Consider the following 14954-nt stretch of genomic DNA (forward strand, 5'->3'; position numbering starts at 1 on the left):
GGCTTGTTGTTATCACCTGGCAACGGATAGCGTCCTTACCAGCTTCACAATACAATAATTAAATCATTAAGATTGACTCGAATTAGGGCCATGAAAGGTCAACTGGGATAGTCTTCGGCTTGCTTGATCTTTATAACGATCACCGTAGAACATGATGGGGTGGATAATTGTACAATGATATATCATTACTTAGAAATAACTCAATTAAAATAAATGTGTGTCATACTTTGCATACTGTCCAAAGTAGTCACAAAGCCTATCTGTGCATGATCAAGGCTGACAATTAAGTAAAAGCGAGCGTCTGCTTGTATTGTTAGGCTTGATGCCAAGGGTCAGAGGTCTGCCCCCAGAGAATTTTTTTGCGATGGAAGCAATCTCAGGGAAATAAAAGGCAGCGCATCCTGACGCATTGCACAGCTTTGTTGTCTCTGGGACTAAAGCATCATCACATATGGTGCTGAGGTCCTGCAGGGAACGAGCAAACACGCACTCACAGTTGAGTGCAGCGTGGCTCCTTTTGCTACCATTGTCTTAATTGCGTCTGATGTGTATTTATTGTGCTTTGGTGGAGAGTATGTATGTTTTATAGTGAGCAGGGCGGTGCAAAAGAAGTTATGCAGTATCTTTTGTTTTGGGAATTTATCATTAATCTCTTACCCCATATCTGCAAAAGTAGGTAGATATAAAAAATATTTTTTTTGAAAAAATAAATACAAACTAGAAAAACAACATTAAGAAACTTGTTTTTAATAAAATGAAGAAACATATAGTATTGTGGAGTACCCCTACTTTTCCACTGCCTATGTATGTGTTTACAGTAACTGTGTTAAGATGGTAATGAATTTTGTATGTGTTGTATGTAAAGATTTACATGGACTCCTTGGTTTACGATATGCAAAAATTCAAAGTTACGACGTATCTGTCGGAACTTTCTTCTTCTTCCTGTCAGTTCACTCTCCGGGCAGCAGGTGGCAATGTGTGGCCAGCTTATTATTAATTTCCTTAAATTCAGGAAGTCAGAAATCAACATGCTTCAACGCCTGCTTGCAAGTGACAACTGAATGATTCAGTTCTCAACTTGTAACAAAGCGTGTCAGTAAAAATGGAGAGGAGTGTTGGAAGCATTTCTGCAATTAAATCGTTAGGGTAAGTAATAGTTAACTGCAGTTGTGTTTTCTGAGGTGTCACGTAACTCCGCATATCGTGCGACGTGTACACAAAGGCGCAACACAAGCTTGGTTTAATGTGTTTTATGATAGTCTAGTGAATAACATTTAAACTTTTTATATTCTCTCGTTATTCACTGCTCAGGTACCAGGATGGTTGCTGCTTATCGAGGTGTACATGTGATGAACTTCCATGCCCACTGTTAAATTGGCTTACGTCTCAGCTGAAGTGTCTGTGCCCGGAGCTTCAAGGTATAAATGTACAATGAAATACAATTTCTGCCTACTCTTTAATGCACAACAGTGAAGGACATAAAACGTTGGTGTACTAGGCTTGATTGTTCATCAAAACCCAGGAAGAGATTTCTCGCCTAAAATAGAATTTAACAATATTGTAAGCTATTGTAACATTATGCTGCACAGTGATCATCAACCCTGTGCTTAAAGGAAAAGTTGAGTCAAAACTTGCCTTTGCAATAATATTTTCAATGCCGCACAAGTCTAAACACACATTTTGATCACTATAGCATTTTTTAAGAATACACATTAAGGAGTAAAATGTACCCATTTTGATCCATCTCCTGAGGCAGCCATTTGGGCACCTGCTGTCGACTGAAAATGACTTTGTACAGAATTGAAGGTGCATAAAATTGTATATAAATGTTTGAAAACGAATTGTATTGGAGGCATCGGGATGGAAACACAAACTAGTGACCTCGGAGAAGGACTGGTCTAGGACTGATTCAGATATCCTTAATCTCTTCAACAAAAATGTATCACTGGACGATAAACCGGACCTGAATATAATATGCACCAGCTAAAATTAGGGGAAAATCCTGTTTTGTTCATACATAAACCTCAGGTGTTTTAATGTTTAATTTTCATATACAAGAGAATATGCACAAATCATGAAAAATCCATAGATAAACTGCACTGGGCTATAAGCCGCCGGGTTCAAAGCTTTTGCAAAAAGTAGCGGCTTATAGTCCGGAAAATATGGTACTTTAAAAGTTCAAAGTGTGTATGTAAATGTGTGGTGCTCAATTTAAAAAAACAAAACATAAACATGCACCATTCAAACATTTAATTCACAAATTATTTCACGTTACCACTAGAGGAAGCCCTTGTGCTACTAGTGGCGAAAATAATGCTATTATGCCACACTTTTATTGCAATGAGTTACAGTTCAAAGGTTGCATTCATTGAAGTGACGTGAGGCTGCTAATCATTTAGCGAATTCTGTATTTATATGGAAATAGTAAATTATGACTTTGATGTTTACACACATTGCCCACAATCTAGAAGTCATATGACTACAAGTTTAAGATTTTGATTTGTCAACTCCGAAATGTGCTCAGTCAAATTGTTGTTGTATTGCAGACCCCGATGGAAGAGGTAGCGTCTTGCTAGTGAGAGAGCTAAGAAACATTCTGTCCAATTTAAATTCTCCTCTCACTGGACTGAACTCAGAGGCTCTGGAGCCTTCTATCCTCTATAAAATCACTGGTAAGAAACAATAATAAGGGGCTTTTATGTTTAATGTGCTGTTTGAAGTACCCATGAGGTTTGTATATATCATGCCCCAAAAGCCTTACATGATGTCAGGAACCTCTAAATTGTTACTTGAAACTCCACAGAGTTCCTTGTGTCAGAATTGCAAGCAGCACACATAATCAAGTATAAAGAGCTGCATTCTGAGGATACAGCTGCTGGAGAAGAAGCCGCAAAAGAGCAGAGAGTGGAGGAAATGACCGTGGTTTGTCAGGAACACGAAGACAATGATGCAAACAATGACCGAAGGATGGCCGAGATACAGGCGGAGTGGACATTACTGTTTCACGCGCTTAACATGGATACATCCTCTCAATATCCTGATGTGCTGCAAGAGGTGAGCTGGTTTGCTGAGAGCATGTGTTATGTAATGTATTACGCACTGAAACTAAATATAATAAAAATCCAATGCAGGTGGAGTCAAGGGTTGCTTGTCTTCCCGGTGAAGTCATGACAAAGTCTCTCTTACATGCCAGCCTCACGACAGAGCAATGGGTGGGCTTTTATACATTCTCTAGTTTATGCCACTTGAGTTCAGAAAAGTTTCTCTGTAATTGCCCTTTTATTTAAAAATATACCTAATCTCTTGTTTCCATAGAGACAGTTGGCAAAACTAAATCGAGTTCTGTCCGACGACTATGGCCGTCGACAGCAAATGATGATCAAACGCTTTCAGGTTTCACTCGAGTCATTTGCATGGGGAGAAAAACAAAAGGTAAGAATGTCTCAGCACAACTGTGTGTTATAATTTTTTTGTCCTCACTTGCAAGCAAAAGTATGAGGGAGGAGTACTAGGTGGTGGCAGCAGACTTAATGGCAGGCAGCGGTTTGGCAAATGGTATACAATTCTATTGAAAAAAGACCAAGTGCTAGTTTCAAGTTGTTATTTGCCGCTCCCAGTTGCAGTTTACACCGCAAGTTCAAAAGGCATAACATAGTCACAAGTATTATTTGTAACGCAACAAAGCATAATAGCAATTCCGCTTCTGGTTACTGTCTGGTGATCATAAATGTAGTGTGCCATAAGTGGTACAAAATAAGACCAATAACAAAGTACAGTGTTAGCTGCTTTCATGTTATCTTTACAAACAGGATGTAAAATTGTGTTGTTGTTCCTAGTGGTCTCAGTGTTATAGTACAATGGCCTGCTTAACCCACACAATATGCACGTTTATTGTTAGTGAGGGGGGCATCCCGTGTTAACACAGGCTCTTTCTTTATTTGTGCAACAAACTCATGGGTTGTTAGAATCAGCATAGGCTGACCAGTGTAGCACCCCTAGCTAGGTGGCAGTAAATGTCCTCCCCTGCAAATAGCCAATTTGTTGCTTGAAAATGTACCGTAACCCTCATCTCACTGAGTATTTTGTTGGACAATGAAAAACACTGAAACAAATATAACATTGAACCATTTGTCCATAATTTTTTTGTCACCTGTCATTGTTTTTAAATTGATCCCACTGTGCATTGTCACCCATGACCCTAGTTAGGACCAGTGCGATAGACAATGGATGGAGGGATACCCCTGAGAGATACACAAACATCCGATACCAGTGTAAATGACAATAAAGAATCTTTCTATCTGATGACCGTATCTCTCTTTCATTCACAGGAGCGTAGTGAAGCAATCGCCTCAGTCCCTCCCTTTTCATCCATCGCAGTTTCATCCAAAGTGTCCCTCCCACTTCTACTGGCTACCAGAGAGGATCAATCCTGCATTGAGCCAATCAAAGCTGGTCCCAGTACAAATGTCTACAAGGTAAAACACTAAACTATGAAGTCTGATTTTGTTTCATTGTAAATGAAACGTCATGGTACAGATAAGTCTTCTCTGGTGACTAGACAATGATGGGCCATGTACCGGACAGAGGAGGACGTCCAGGGGAAATGGAGGCACCTATGCCGACCTGGGCAGAGCGAAGATCGGGAAATGCTGGTGACCGCCGTCAGTGGCCTAAAAACTCAAATAAAAGGAGGAAGGGAAAAAGGGATTAACATGCGCCCCTCTTTAGCGTTACCAATTTTTTCAGAGGAAGAAAAACATTAAAATTAAATTATTATATTGAATTCTAAGTTATTGTACAGATCTTGTACTTTATTTTTTTAAACAAGGTTGTCATTTCCTATTGTGTGCAGGTATATGAGCCGAAATGTGTTGTATTAATTTTTTTCCGGATGAATTGAAATACAATTGATTTTGTATTCAATTTTCACACATGCAGGTATTAAAGATGAATTAAAAGTTTGACGTTTGTCGACGTTTATCTTACCAAATACGAGTTTGATTTGCAGGATGACTACGTGACATACGAACAAAAAATATAAATGCATGAATACTTTTACAAACTTAGCAAATTAATAAAATAATAATAATAATAAAACACTGTTGAACGTGACCTTGTTTTCTAACTTACCGGAAGTTACACGGGAGATAAATGATGTAACACGGAAAGTTCCGGAACGGCTAAAGGTCGCTAGATTAAAGCGCTTAGCTGAAGACTAGTAGTGACGTTACACTTGTAATTTACCGATAACAGCACATTTTGAAGAATAACTTGTGTAAATTGACACCATGCCGAGGGGAAGCAGAAGCCGAACATCGAGAATGCCTTCTCCAGCAAGGTAACATTGAAAAGTTGCGTATTTGAATTGTGATAGCGTCATGTGCTAACGTGTCCTCGTACTGCATGTGGGACTGAGCCAACAAGAGAAATTTCCTTAACATAAAATGGATCATTTAGGGTTACAGGTTTAAATTTTACAATTCTGTAAATGTTACTATTTTGTGAGATTTGGTACGCATGGTTAACGTCTTTTGTCAAGGTCATGCTGTTGAACAGAATATATAACCGAATCGTGACGCTGTTTAAATAATGAAACTACCATTTCCGTTTAGTTGAACACCCCCCCCCCCCCCCCCTCTCTCATTAAATATGAGAAACTATGTTGTTTTTTAAACTGTAAATATGGTTCACCTTGACCATTCACTTATTGGGTAATCATGGTTGACTTCTTTCACTAGTTTACACTCTGTTCATATTATGGAGTATTGTAATTGGCAAAATTGTCAACTTGCGTTGTTTAAAAAAAACTGAATGTGTGCGTTACGGTTCAAGTGACCCTGTTAAGTTGTTTTTCATTAAAGATGTTATGCACAGTCTACCTTTTGTTAATCACCAAGTCAATTGTTGATACACAAAACAGTTATGGTGCCATTGTTTGACCTTTTATGTCAATGTCTTCACAGTCGGGCGCCACCACCTCCACCCCCTCCTTCTCATGCACCTGTACCTATGCATGCGCCTCCAGCCGCCATGGCTGCTCCAGCGGCAGCGCCTAGGCAGCCCGGTATGTTTGCCCAGATGGCGACAACTGCTGCCGGGGTAGCGGTAGGTTCTGCGGTCGGACACACCCTCGGCCATGCAATGACAGGAGCCTTCAGCGGGGGTAGCTCTGAGCCTGCGCGGCCTGATGTCACATACCAGGTAAAAAAAACATCACTTCATTCATTCATAGATGAACTAAGGGGCAGTGTAATTTGTGTTGTAAGTTCATCACAAGTGTATTATCTTTGTAAATACTTTAGTATTCTTTAAGATGACTCAAGTCATCTTCTTACCTGTCAAATTACCCCCACTATTTATCACTCAGATACATGGTCTTGAATGGTTCTGCCTTGTGTTTGTGTGTGTGTGTTAGGAGCCCCATCAGGCCCAGCCATATCAAACACAGTCCCCCTACCAGCAGCAGAATACCACACAGCAAGCATGTTCCTATGAGCTCAAGCAGTTTATTGACTGCGCTCAATCCCAAAGTGATTATAAACTCTGCGAGGGCTTCAGCGAGGTGCTCAAACAATGCAAGTTTGCGAATGGTAAGTATGGAGACTAAAACATTAGATTGCATAAGGAAAAATAGCTTATGAGGGTCTGCATTTTACAAACTTAGTATACACTTTTCAGATAATGCACCACCTCTCCCAAATAATTCGAGAAATGATTAATTCTTAGTTATTCACATGTTTGGTGACTTACCCATTGTGCATACTACACTGAGCATAGAGAAATGAAAGAACAGCAAAGAATTGGCAGGTGATCTGAAAGCCAAAATTGGGAAAACTGACCATTTCAAGGGTCTCCAGAGATCTGAATGGTTCTGTGTCTACTTGTGCAAAACATCAAGAATTTCACACTTCTACGGCACTTATAATCACCTGGGCATAAAAGATGTAGTAGAATGTTTTTAATGCTCCACGTAAGATTGTGTCCGGTAATTAACTAAAGACTGTTTTTGTTCATCCAACAGGGCTATCTTGAATTGCATCGCGAAACCTTGGAGGGGAGGAGACCTAATGCCGGACATCATAATCTAATTGAGACCTGTTAAATATACAGTTATTCTTCTGACAGTATCAGTTAATTCAGTCAAAAATCTACAAAAGAGCTAGTAGTCACATGTTGATAAATATTGCTGTTTTGAGTTGATTTTGCTTGCATGTCATTATTCGCAGTGCTAGGTATTCCTCTATTGTAGAAATGAAAATATTAAAGCATTTGGATCATGAAGACAACAAACAAGATTCCAATGATTTGTCTCAATATTTAAGGCATTAACATTAGTAAACTGCATGCATTTAATGTCACTGGAGTCAAACCCACTGTGCATCATATCATGCAGCATGGACTCGTCATGCAAACTGGTTGATGGTTTGCCAGTTAACAACCAGCCAAGTGGGTAGTAAGTACACTCTGTAGTCACTGCTAGTCTCAAGTCACTCAACAATGAAGTCTTTTTGTGGATACTACTTATGTGAGGATGGTGAACCCTACAGGACACAAATATTGGTTATGGTTATGCATACAACTTTACAATACAGAGACCTGATAAATAATTGGTTACTACTTTGAGAATTGTCATCACTGGTGTGGGGTGTTGATGTGCAATATGACCCCCGTGATTACTGTAATGCTGCTTCCTCGAAAGTAGTAGTACAGGCCTATCAGTTGAGTCTTGTCTAAGTTGGTTATAAATTACTAGGTTGTATATTTAAAAAAAATAAAATAAAAGGAAATGGTTCTGTATTAAGTTGTATAGTTAAGTCAAACATTGAAGCAAATAGAACAGTTTTAAGTCATGTATAGCTAAAGCCATCTCGAAATTGTCAGAGTCTACAAATGTAAGACAGTTGATAAGGTTATTTCGGGACATCTGCTTTTTAAGCGGATAGTCTTTAGAGGAAAGAGCTCGCTTTGGAAGCGAGAGTTTATTTTTGGTGTCTGACATTGGAGCTCCTGTCATGGCAGCGACCTCGCAAAGCAGTGGAGGCGTCGGTGTCCAACGTTCTTCGCACCCTTCCTCTCGATGATGGATAACCTTTAATAGGAGGGACTGGCCCAAGCCGGAACACGGTGAGTGGACCCGGCTTTTCGATCCTTTCACTCCAATTTGTCCATGCGAGTATCGTTTTAAAAAAGACGCAACAATGTTCGAAACTTTTAACTAGCATAAGCCTGTTATTTTAAAACATCCGGCTAATGTTTTATTGTAGTAAATTAAATGGAAGTTGCTATATGGCGTCCATAATAAACAAAAAATAGCACTTTTCCCACCGTCGTCTGTACATGTTAACTATAAAATACAGTGAAATGGTTTTGTAGGCAAAACATTACAACTTAACTGGATAATTTGCATCAATTGGTCGTCTTTTTTTTTTAGGTTTTGTTAACCCATTGATTGTATTAGCTCTACTTATGCCTATCAGGACATGCAGTGTTTCTATGTGCTCTGGTGGAGATTGATTGAAATGATGGCACTATAGAAGGGCAGTAACCGGCGATATTAATGATTTTCCCTTTGGTTGTTTACTATATACTAAGTGCCCCCTTCCTTTCTCATTCAAATACTTTCTGTGTTTAGGACGTGTTACTGCGGTAGCCGCGGAAAAAACGATAAACTACGACGCGTTACACATTCGGGTTACGTCGCTGCCGTAACAAAACTCGTAAACCGAACATTTCTGGAAACCCAATAAGGTTTGCTCCGTTTAATTGTGTATTGGATATTGATTTATCAGCGTTTCCCCCCCCCCAGGAATGCTTTACGATATCTGTTGACTCGGTAGTCCATTACCTATTATGTCGTGCTATGTTGTTTTTTAGCATTAATGAGCCCAAGCAAATTAACCATAGACCACCAAATCTGCACTGCAAAATAAAGTCAGGGTTAGGTTCCAAAGATTCAAAACAATTTGTGTTACAAATAACGAACCACACTTTTAAGGAAGAAATGTGACCTATCATGACCTTTCACACTAGATTCTTTATGTATCTTGGACATCTAGTGCATAGCTGTTGTTTTGATCACTCCATCATGACCAAGGAGGAGGAGATCCCCGATTGGGTGGGCGCCCATGAGTTCTATGACAAGTATGAGCCCAAGGAGATACTGGGAAGGTATGTATGTGTAACGTGGTATACTGAAAACAATTTCATCAGAGATGATCATATTGTGGAATTATGTTTCGTAAAATCTACGTCTGTCCCACCACGTCTGTCTCTAAGGTGTTCCATACATCCCTTGAAGCATGTGAGCAGAGAATGAGAGTGCTAATTGTCATTCCGCTCCATTTCTCAGACAGTGCCCCCCCTTACATAAGAAATGTTGTGTATTGTGTGTTTTGGTTCTGTGTTTAAAGCTGTTTTGTAGATTGGTTTTACAAACATTAAAAAAAAAAATGAAATGGAGGAAAAATAATGACAAAAATGAACCAATGTGAAGTGAGGGTACATTTAAATCTTGCAGCTTGAACAATGAAAATTACAGACTACACCTTTAATTGAAGATCCTAAATTTACCTTTGGTGTGAATGTGAATGTTTTTTTTCTACATGTGACCAGTCAAAATTGTATATACCACAATGTTTCTTATTTTCTAAGATGTTGAACAATACTGCAATCCAAGTGGAATTTCAAATACTGCAGTATTTTGCAATTGCAAAAATAAGTTAGAGTCAGGTGGACCCCCAGGGTTCGTTTTTTTTATTTTCCATTCAGTGTGTTCTGCTAACAGCACATGAATTGAACATCCGAGATATATTTTCCTCAGGGGAGTGAGCAGCGTCGTGCGTCGCTGCGTGGACAAACGCACGTCTCAGGAGTACGCCGTGAAAATCATTGACATCACCCCCTCGGACAATACAACCTCACAGGAGATCGAGGAGATCAAGGACTCTACGGTGAAGGAGATTGATATCCTCAAGAAAGTCTGCGGACGGGAGAACATTAGTAAGTCCATACTGAATACACTAACAATGTAATCTGTCCTCATTTTTGGGGGGTGTCGTCCAACCAACACATCTGTCAGTGGCCAATTATCGTAAATGATGGCATTTGCTTTCCGACTATCAACGGCAGAGATTTTGAACTGTTTGACGTTTCTTGTGTTTGACAAACAGTACAGCTGAAAGACTGCTATGAATCCCACGTATTCTTTTTCCTGGTTTTTGACTTGTGAGTATGGACAAACGAAAAATCTACACTTGCAGCCTTACTGTTCTGAGGTTAATCTTCTTCCAAGAATGTTTCTCTACTCTTGCTTTGTTTACTTTTTGTCTTCTTCATTCCAGGATGAGAAGGGGTGAACTTTTTGACTACCTGACAGAGAAAGTAACTCTGAGTGAGAAAGAAACAAGGTCACTAAGCAAATTTTGACTGCAACCAGCCGACTGTCAAACCTCAACCATAACAAACCTTCATGAGTGCTTGATGTTTTGGTTGTAGGAACATCATGCGCCCTCTGCTGGAGGTGGTTCAGTTCCTCCATGAACAGAACATAGTCCATCGAGATCTCAAACCGGAAAACATCCTTTTGGATGACCAGATGAACATCAAACTCACAGACTTTGGCTTCGCCGTGCAAATCCAATCGGGAGAGAAGCTTAAAGGTTAGAGCTCAACTCCATTATCAGGTTGTCCTCGTAGTTGCAGATATTCGTGGGCGATTGATCATGATGTTGATATATTGTGTGAACTGACACCAAAACATGAATACAGTAGACACTTTAATTGACTGTGTTTTCACTCTTTAAGAAATGTGACAACTTGTCAAAATGTCCCAGCAGCTGTTCAAAATCAGAGCATGGTCTGCTCTGGTCTCGTTTCACATTATTAAGTTACAAAGGTTGAGCTGCAACAAGATACTCGGGTCTGTCTGTCATTAGACCCAAAGATGCCAAATAGTGATTTGCCTCAACATTGAATAGTCAAAAAATCAATAAGTAATTTGTTTAGGTTGGATTGTTTAACTTGCTGGAATCTCAGAATCAATCAGAGGAAAGGTCATGGAGAAAAGACAAGCGATGGGAACGCCCTCTCATATTGTTATGTTGTACTGTTATTTTATGTTATGACGAAACATGAAGCAAACGTGCAATAAATTTGCTCTGTTGCTTAAGTTCAAACTTGTTTTCTCCTAAAAGCTTTTTTTTTTTTACCTTGCAGAAGTGTGTGGGACACCTGTGTATCTTGCTCCCGAGATCATCCAGTGCTCCATGGACTCTGGCCACGATGGATATGGAACGGCTGTAGACATGTAAGAGTCCCATCACAAAAATCAAAACAGAAAAAAGATTTTATAAGGCGCATTTACTGATCATTCCAAAGCCTGGGCTTGGTGGTGGCCTTAAACGCCCTTGCTCTACATCTTTTCCAAGACGTCTAATTCACAAGTACTCTTGTAAGTGATAGGACAACAACTGCTATCTCAAATACACTCTGCCATGGTGTTTGCTTATACATGCAGATGGAGTGCAGGTGTGATCATGTATACACTGCTGGCTGGCTCGCCACCATTCTGGCACAGGAAACAGATACTGATGCTGCGTATGATCTTAAAGGGAGATTACAACTTCTCATCCCCTGAATGGGAGGACCGCTCCGACACTGTCAAAGATTTGGTCAGCCACTTTATTGGTTTATCTCATCTGTTTTATATGTAAATTGCTCGACAGTAAAACGTACACTCTTTTTGCCATTTTATCAGATTTCTCGAATGCTCGTAGTGGATCCGAGGCAGCGTTACACAGCCGTCGATGTGCTCAACCATTCGTTCTTCTCCCAGTATGTGGTAGACGAAGTCCGACAATTGAGCCCGTATAGAAAATTCAAGGTAAGGTCTTTTCACGAATATGAAATGTTCTAAGAAACAAACTGTCAAATAGTCCATTAACACTTTTAACAGCATCAGTACAGTTACCATGATATGTGATGGGGGCAATAAATGGTGCTTAAATTAAATCTAGGGCTGCTTGATTTATGTAGAACACAAGTACCTTAAAGAATGTTACCTTTTCACCAGGTCATTTGCCTCACGGTACTCGCCACCATGCGCATCTACTGCAGCTACCGCAGAGTCAAACCCGTAACTAAGGAGGTGATGAAAAGTGACCCGTATGCGGTCAAGCCCATTCGCAAGCTTATCGACGCATGTGCCTTCAAGATCTACGGCCATTGGGTCAAGAAGGGCCAGACGCAGAACAGAGCGGCACTTTTCGAGAACACTCCCAAGGCTATCCTGCTGTCCATAGCGGCAGAGGCGGATGAGCCAGTGCAGCACATCTTGTAATAAGTAAAGGTCACCACAATAAATATTGATACAGTTTCTTGATCAAATCGAATTCACTTCACTTCACTCACCACGTCCCTATTTCTCTCTTAACGTTGCTGTGTAAGACAAAAATACCTTTTGTACAAAAACAGCACCACCTGCTGGATCTAGTTAGAAACTCCACAATGCCGAGAGTGTAGTCAACAGCAGTTCATTTTGATGTGGTTTACAATTTATTGTAAAAACAATGTTAGCCAATAATATAATGAAAATGTTGGATTTGTATAGGTGTTCACTCTGGGTCTTTATGATAAAATGAGCCAACCGTTGCCATCAACGCATCAACTTGTCTGATGTGGATTTCATACCACATGCCATATCGTTTTGCTTATCATCATGTGATACTGTTTGAAATGCAGTTGCTTTTAAAAGTGAAAATTATTTAACGTTTTAATAATAAACCAAACTTTTAGTTGCTTATCTTTGTGCCATGTTTTATTCAACCAATAAAATCACTTTGGTAGTTATTAAAGAACTGTCAAAATATGGAGTTATGAATGGCAAAGGCCTCAGCATACACTTAGTGACACTTATGTAGCTGAGTCACCACCCCAAAAATGTCACTCAAGCTCATAACCACATGTTCTGAGACTTTAAAAATAATGCAAAATGTACAGTAGTCTAAACTGCTGTTTTTTTTACCATTTTTGTACTGATGCTACTGGTGCTCTTTAAATAGATTTTAAAGTATCAAGTACCCTCAAGGGAAGGAGCAATTTGAGAACCACCGGACATTGTTTCATGTTAATGACTGAATGGTTGTATTTTGTGGTACATAATACTTGAGATGTAACAATATGTAATGACTGGAACATAAAGTTAATAAACCAGCTTTAGAACGTGTTATTATTTAAAGAAATGAAAACCGCACAAAGTAAGTGTTAAACTTTATTGGTTATCCTTTTTGGTACAAAGGTACAAAATGTTCTGGCTAAAACAAGAAAAGAGACCAATACTATTCTCCAACATGTGATGCATTGACTCTCCTGGATGAAGGCTCTTTGCCCTCTGTTTTGTTTGGACTTTTTTTTTTCTTTCTCAAACGCATGTATTTACTGCATGCAATTCTTCTTTCGATAGAGAAGCACTTTGTTAAACACGCAAAGAGTTGGCCTATCTAGCTGTGAGCATAGAGGTGTGTATTTGATTTCAAGGTGAGGCTGAAAACCTTTGGCCCATCCCTTGTATAATTGGGTACAACAAATTATATTTGTGACAACTTGAGCACACGTATGTCTTTCATCCTCCTGTTGGAATGACACCTCGACTAACAGCACACAAGCCAGTACATCAGAACTTACCCACAATGTTAAAAAAAAAAAAAAAAGGAGGGGGGGGGGGGGATCACATCACTCTGAAGCCCTGTTGAAAAAAAAAAAAAAAAATCATGTATTCAAGTTCACTAGTGCAGAACATGTGGACGTAGTTTGCATTAAGGGGACTAATGTTCACAAAGTCACGGATTGCACAGACCATTTTAAAATAAAAACTTATCACTACAGTATGTGTGCTCATTTCTATATTTCTGGATGAAGCTGAAGAGCGTTTACCCGTGATTACAAGAAATGAGGCAATCCTCTTGCATGGTGTCTGACTGTGTCCACCACAGAGTTGGAACAGAATTCTGCCATGCAGTTTCAGGTTTTTCTCCCATTAATAATTATGCCACATTTGTTTCTGAATCTTATTGTTGATATTTATCATTCATTAGATGCTATTATACTGGATGACAACAGATTGTGAAAGTGCACCTCATTTTGTGGCCCAGAAGATGAAATGCTTGCGTGGCATGGTCTTCGGCTCAGCGGTCAATATTTAATGGTTTCCTATGGAAAACGAAATTAAAATATTATCATATATCAGAAATAATGATCTACTCAATAACACAGTAAATGTTTCCTAGCCAAATCCTTGAAATTTCCACCTTTAGTTTGGTAAGAAAATGTTATTCACTGACAGCAGAATGAGTCGAGCGATTGCTCATTCATTGTAAAATCTGTGTGAAAATTGTTTATTTCGCATGGTGTCTGACTGAGTTTACGACTTCAACAGTAAACCAGAATTCGGCCATGCATTCAAACACGTGTTTCCAGGAATGTTACCAGTTAAACAAAAACTTCACAAATTAAATGTCCAGTAGTTCCATTATTAACATTTCAGATGATCTTTTTTCCCTTAGTAGATAATACAGTTGTTTATTCGCATTAGTACATGAATGAGAAGCTCGAAGTACATTACACAAAGAAATGCTAACAGGCTAAAGCTAATTCACGAAAATTTATAACCTATATAACGAGGAGTTAACGCTCACTTTTCTATTAGAAATACACATTCTTCCACTCTTTCAACGTTCAGAGAACACAAACCTTAAAAGGTACCTAATTTAATTGAGTAAAATTTGTTTCCGTAATGCTTTACGTTGTCGCGACGTCCTTGCTTCTTGTTGGTTCAGCATTTCTGAGCTTCAGGGCAGGCCGGTCCGATCTGCTGTAGGGGCGGGATCATTGCGATGAGAGCCCTGATTGGTCATTCCTGCTGACGTCCTATCAGATGAGTGTAGGCGGTCCTTCACCGG

General features: G+C 39.4%; 3 protein-coding genes, 1 long non-coding RNA gene and 1 other non-coding gene across 9 annotated transcripts; 3 read left to right on the top strand and 2 right to left on the bottom strand.

Moving 5' to 3' along the window:
- Positions 1–970: 970 nt before the first annotated feature.
- On the top strand, positions 971–4961 carry LOC147054707 (tRNA-splicing ligase complex subunit FAM98B). Of its 2 annotated transcripts, XM_085915914.1 has the most exons (9): positions 971–1146; positions 1312–1418; positions 2547–2672; positions 2804–3054; positions 3132–3212; positions 3316–3432; positions 4329–4475; positions 4559–4704; positions 4748–4961. In XM_085915914.1, exons 1-9 carry the CDS (start codon positions 1103–1105, stop codon positions 4761–4763), a joined length of 1035 nt encoding a protein of 344 aa, XP_085772040.1. In that variant the 5' UTR covers positions 971–1102; the 3' UTR covers positions 4764–4961. The 2 variants fall into 2 exon arrangements, with proteins under 2 accessions (XP_085772040.1, XP_085772041.1); XM_085915915.1 differs by having other exon boundaries at positions 972–1146; positions 4559–4961.
- A 169-nt stretch (positions 4962–5130) lies between these two features.
- chchd2 (coiled-coil-helix-coiled-coil-helix domain containing 2) lies at positions 5131–7293 on the top strand. Its single transcript, XM_085915916.1, has 4 exons — positions 5131–5338; positions 5964–6201; positions 6416–6590; positions 7022–7293. The coding sequence occupies exons 1-4, from the start codon at positions 5289–5291 to the stop codon at positions 7030–7032; spliced, it is 474 nt and encodes a 157-aa protein (XP_085772042.1). The 5' UTR covers positions 5131–5288; the 3' UTR covers positions 7033–7293.
- A 633-nt stretch (positions 7294–7926) lies between these two features.
- Positions 7927–12782, top strand: phkg1a (phosphorylase kinase, gamma 1a (muscle)). 3 transcript variants are annotated; one of them, XM_085915910.1, is made up of 10 exons: positions 7927–8124; positions 9057–9168; positions 9821–9999; positions 10170–10224; positions 10341–10406; positions 10495–10658; positions 11215–11305; positions 11516–11669; positions 11756–11881; positions 12071–12782. In XM_085915910.1, exons 2-10 carry the CDS (start codon positions 9086–9088, stop codon positions 12335–12337), a joined length of 1185 nt encoding a protein of 394 aa, XP_085772036.1. In that variant the 5' UTR covers positions 7927–8124; positions 9057–9085; the 3' UTR covers positions 12338–12782. The 3 variants fall into 3 exon arrangements, with proteins under 3 accessions (XP_085772036.1, XP_085772038.1, XP_085772037.1); XM_085915912.1 differs by lacking the exon at positions 7927–8124 and adding an exon at positions 8138–8169; XM_085915911.1 differs by lacking the exon at positions 7927–8124 and adding an exon at positions 8243–8748.
- Positions 12783–13293: 511 nt separating this feature from the next.
- LOC147054710 (uncharacterized) lies at positions 13294–14934 on the bottom strand. 2 transcript variants are annotated; one of them, XR_015066723.1, is made up of 3 exons: positions 14746–14934; positions 14131–14205; positions 13294–13741 (listed from the first exon to the last, which is right to left on the bottom strand). It is a non-coding gene; the product is annotated as an uncharacterized LOC147054710 (long non-coding RNA). The 2 variants fall into 2 exon arrangements; XR_015066724.1 differs by having other exon boundaries at positions 14758–14930.
- LOC147054711 (small nucleolar RNA SNORA15) lies at positions 14321–14452 on the bottom strand. Its single transcript, XR_015066797.1, has one exon. It is a non-coding gene; the product is annotated as a small nucleolar RNA SNORA15 (small nucleolar RNA).
- Positions 14935–14954: the final 20 nt, after the last annotated feature.

This window comes from Syngnathus leptorhynchus, chromosome 7, assembly GCF_054491065.1.
Source record: "Syngnathus leptorhynchus isolate UIUO chromosome 7, UIUO_Slep, whole genome shotgun sequence".
NCBI lineage: Eukaryota > Metazoa > Chordata > Actinopteri > Syngnathiformes > Syngnathidae > Syngnathus > Syngnathus leptorhynchus.